At 38.5% G+C, this 3,589-nt stretch overlaps 1 protein-coding gene across 2 annotated transcripts in view; it reads left to right on the top strand.

Moving 5' to 3' along the window:
- PRKG1 (protein kinase, cGMP-dependent, type I) overlaps window positions 1-2,265 on the top strand; it is a 1,243,017-nt gene extending 1,240,752 nt beyond the window's left edge. For both annotated transcript variants that reach the window (XM_012801440.2, XM_012801439.2), the window contains exon 18: window positions 954-2,265. In XM_012801440.2, the coding sequence (XP_012656894.1) occupies window positions 954-1,052 (99 nt within the window). In that variant the 3' untranslated portion in view covers window positions 1,053-2,265. The remainder of the gene's footprint in view (window positions 1-953) is intronic.
- The last annotated feature ends 1,324 nt before the right edge of the window (window positions 2,266-3,589 follow it).

The raw sequence follows: 3,589 nt of genomic DNA, 5'->3' as shown, positions 1-3,589 counted from the left end.
ACAGCTCACAGCAACCTCCAGCTCCTGGGCTCAAGCGAGTCTCCTGCCTCCGCCTCCCAAGTAGCTGGGACCACAGGCGCCCGCCACAATGCCTGGCCAGTCCTGGTGTCTTCTTTTGGCTACTTCAAAGTATAGAGCTCTCTCTCACTTTAGGATGTTTGCACATACTATAACCTCTCCACTGAACTTATTAATTCTTAGGTTTAAAATAATACTTTCTTGTTTGGGGGCAGTGGCTCACACTTGTAATCCTAGCACTTAGCGAAAGAGAGCCAGGAGGATTGCTTGAGGCCAAGAGTTTGAGACCAGCCTGAGCAACATAGAAAGATCTCAACTCTACAAAAAGCAAAAAATTAGCAAGTTATGGTCCACATACCTATAGTCCCAGCTACTCCAGAGGCTAAAGTGGGAGGATCTCTTGAGGCCAGGAATTTGAGCTCTGACAAAGCCACTGCACTTCAGCATGGGTGATAGAGTAAGACCCTGCCTCTAAATTAATTAATTAATTAAAGTTAAAATTAAAAAATGAATACTTTTACAAAGAGTTTTCACACGATCACTTTTATATTCTCATGGCATCTTATATATTTTTAGTAGATCTAGGCAAAGTTTATTATGTATATGTGTGTATGTGTGTGTGTGATTATTTGTTATACACAGGTTCATGAATTATATATAGATTTTGATGATTATTTGTTTTAGGCACACATTTGTTACTTACTAGGGTATCAACTCCAGGAGGGTGAGAACCAGGTCTATTTTTACTCACCACTTTTACCCTCAATACGAAACACAATAGCTACTACATAGTAGACACTAAAAAAAAAAAAAAAAAAAAAAAAAGAAAGGAAAACAAGAGTTATTGACTAGGAAATGAATAAAGAATGCTTTGTAAAACAATTCTAGCTTGGAATATCAGAAACCTTTTAGTGTTCATTTTCTCCTGCTCCCAGGTTGCGTCGCCCACAGACACAAGCAATTTTGACAGTTTCCCTGAGGACAACGATGAACCACCGCCTGACGACAACTCAGGATGGGACATAGACTTCTAATGTATTTCTCTTACCTGCTTCTGCCTTGCTGAAGACAGCTTTTTCTGAGACACAGCTGCCAGCAAACCTGAGGGAAAGAGAGAAGATTAGTGCTCGGGGTCACCATGATGCCTTTGATCGATGCTGCTCCAGTAACTACAGTGGCATTAGGACTTATCGCTTAGATGACAATAGTGCTCTTTACATGTTTTCTGTTTGAACCTAAAATAGCAGTTGACATGGTGGTCCTGAAGCAAAGCCTTTCACCAGTAAAGAGATGTTTTCTATTGTTGCAATGATCTTGCTTTGCTCTGATTATAATTTGAAAGGCTGTAGGAAACACTTCAATCTAGTAAAAGAGGTTGTACCTTGCTAGAATATTCAAGGAGAAGAAAGAATAATATATTGGGTACGATAGATTACTATGGTACAGAAACTGGGCGATTCCCTTTTTTCAAGTGCAGGTGGCGGGATCTGTTACTGCAAGCCGGTCTATATACCGCACAAAAGAGGACCACACATCCGATGGTCACAGAGTTCATGTCAAACCAGTGCTAGAAGTTTTACCATTTTATTTCCCAGTAGTGCTGAGGACAAGACTGAATGTTACCTTTTCTTTCTGACAGATTTTAAAAATTGATATGATAAAAGCACAACTGCTGTGGATTCTGCTGAGACCTCTTCTAGCAGGTAGATCTGTGTTCTTCACAGAGGATTGAGAAATAATGCATGAGATTTTGTTTTTGATAAATTGGCATGACAGAGTGGGGGAAAAAAGCAATTCACAAAACCATTTCATTTAAAAAAATATATTCTGTCAAAGATGGGTCCTGGAAGTAAATGACTAGCAGCCAATTGGTTTTATTTATTACCTAACATACCCTCAAACTGAGGCTTAAAGTATTCCCTTTTATAAAAATAAACCCTTGGGGTGGAGTGGGGTTGGGAGGGATTAAAACTGATCCAAAAAATAAGTTAAAAACTATATAGGTGCTATGTATATCTTTCATCTGTAAATGTCAGTGTCCGAACAGACAACACAAATTCTAATCATTACATGTGTAGCCAGAGACTCAAGCATTTCCACCAAATTTATTAAATCAAACTCCTGTCAGATTTCACTTAGACAACACCTTCTAGGGTTGAGGGACAAAGGTGATTAAAAAGTTATTTAAACCAGCTTCTTGTCTTAGGCCTGAACCAAAAAACACCAAATTCAAATTTAAAAATGAAGGAAAAAGGCAAACATAGAAAGCATAAAGTCAAAAAAGATTTACCAGATCGGGAAGAGGAAACTTCCTTCCTGGCGGTCAGGGAAGAAGACAAGACCCAGGTGTGGATTACCTTTTTTGCGAATGAGCCCATTTCAGTCTATGTACTTGTAGAGGAAATTGGGAAGCTGATTTCTTAAAAATAAATTTTAGCTAAAAAGGATAGAAATACTACAATCTTAAATTTTCAATATTCCTAGGAAAGACTAGATTTGCACATATCAATCCTACCTGTTTTTTCACATGGGGAAAAGAATCAGCAAATTAAACTGGGTCCTTTGTGACAGGCTAGTAGCGAGTCCATAAGTACCATGGGCATGAGGAAGCTTTGCCTGGACAATGTCATTGTACCTCCCCATGAAAGTACATCACCTTTCAAGCTGTCATCCTGATTTAGAACTGAGAATGGATTTGGTATATAAAATTGAGGTTTGCTTTATTTCAATAGAGTTGGGTTTTTTTAATCAACTGTGGACATGTCTACAAAAAATAAATATGTCCCCTTGTATCATTACACCCTAGCCAAGGAGGCATGTATTATGAATTTAGTTTGAATTTGTTATACTTAAAACTACTTTAGAATATGATATCGGAATATAATACTCTAAAAGCGTTTGGAGGAGAAAAGTGCCAAGGGTATCAAATATAATTGGAAAACCCTTAAATTAAAACTTTGATCCTGGTCAAGCAAAATGGCTCACACCTGTAATCCTAGCACTCTGGGAGGCCAAGGCAGGTGAACTGCTTGAGCTCAGGAGTTTGAGACCAGCCTGAGCAAGAGTGAGACTCCGTCTCTACTAAAAATAGAAAAACTAGCCAGGTATGGTGGGTGCCTGTTGTCCCAGTTACTGGAGAGGCTGAGACAAGAGGATTGCCTGAGCCCAAGAGTTTGAGGTTGCTTTGAGCTATGGACACCCTCCCTACCTAGGGTGACAGAGTGAGACTCTGCCTCAAGAAAACAAAGAAAAAAGCCCCAAAACAACAAAGGAAAAACTCTGATCCTAAGATGTTATTTTTGTGTTATTACAGTTTTCCCTCCCTTACAATTTCTCAAAATCAATCTATTCCCCCCACAATATACACCCTCTTCTACAGATTTTAGAAAACACAATTAAATATGTCAACCTGAAATCCAGCTATGAATGCTATTTCAAAAGTTTTATATTTCTTTTCATTGGACTTTTAAAAATAGAGAATGCCAACATTATAGCCAGCATTGCCCAACTTTTGTTGAATGATAGTGTGCTTTAAACATGCTCGGTAGAATTTTAAATTTACCTTGTCATT

Source organism: Otolemur garnettii, unplaced genomic scaffold, assembly GCF_000181295.1.
Source record: "Otolemur garnettii isolate 467f Iridium unplaced genomic scaffold, OtoGar3 scaffold00008, whole genome shotgun sequence".
Lineage (NCBI taxonomy): Eukaryota > Metazoa > Chordata > Mammalia > Primates > Galagidae > Otolemur > Otolemur garnettii.
Note: the sequence above shows the minus strand (reverse complement) of the source record. Positions and strands in the feature narration are given on the sequence as shown.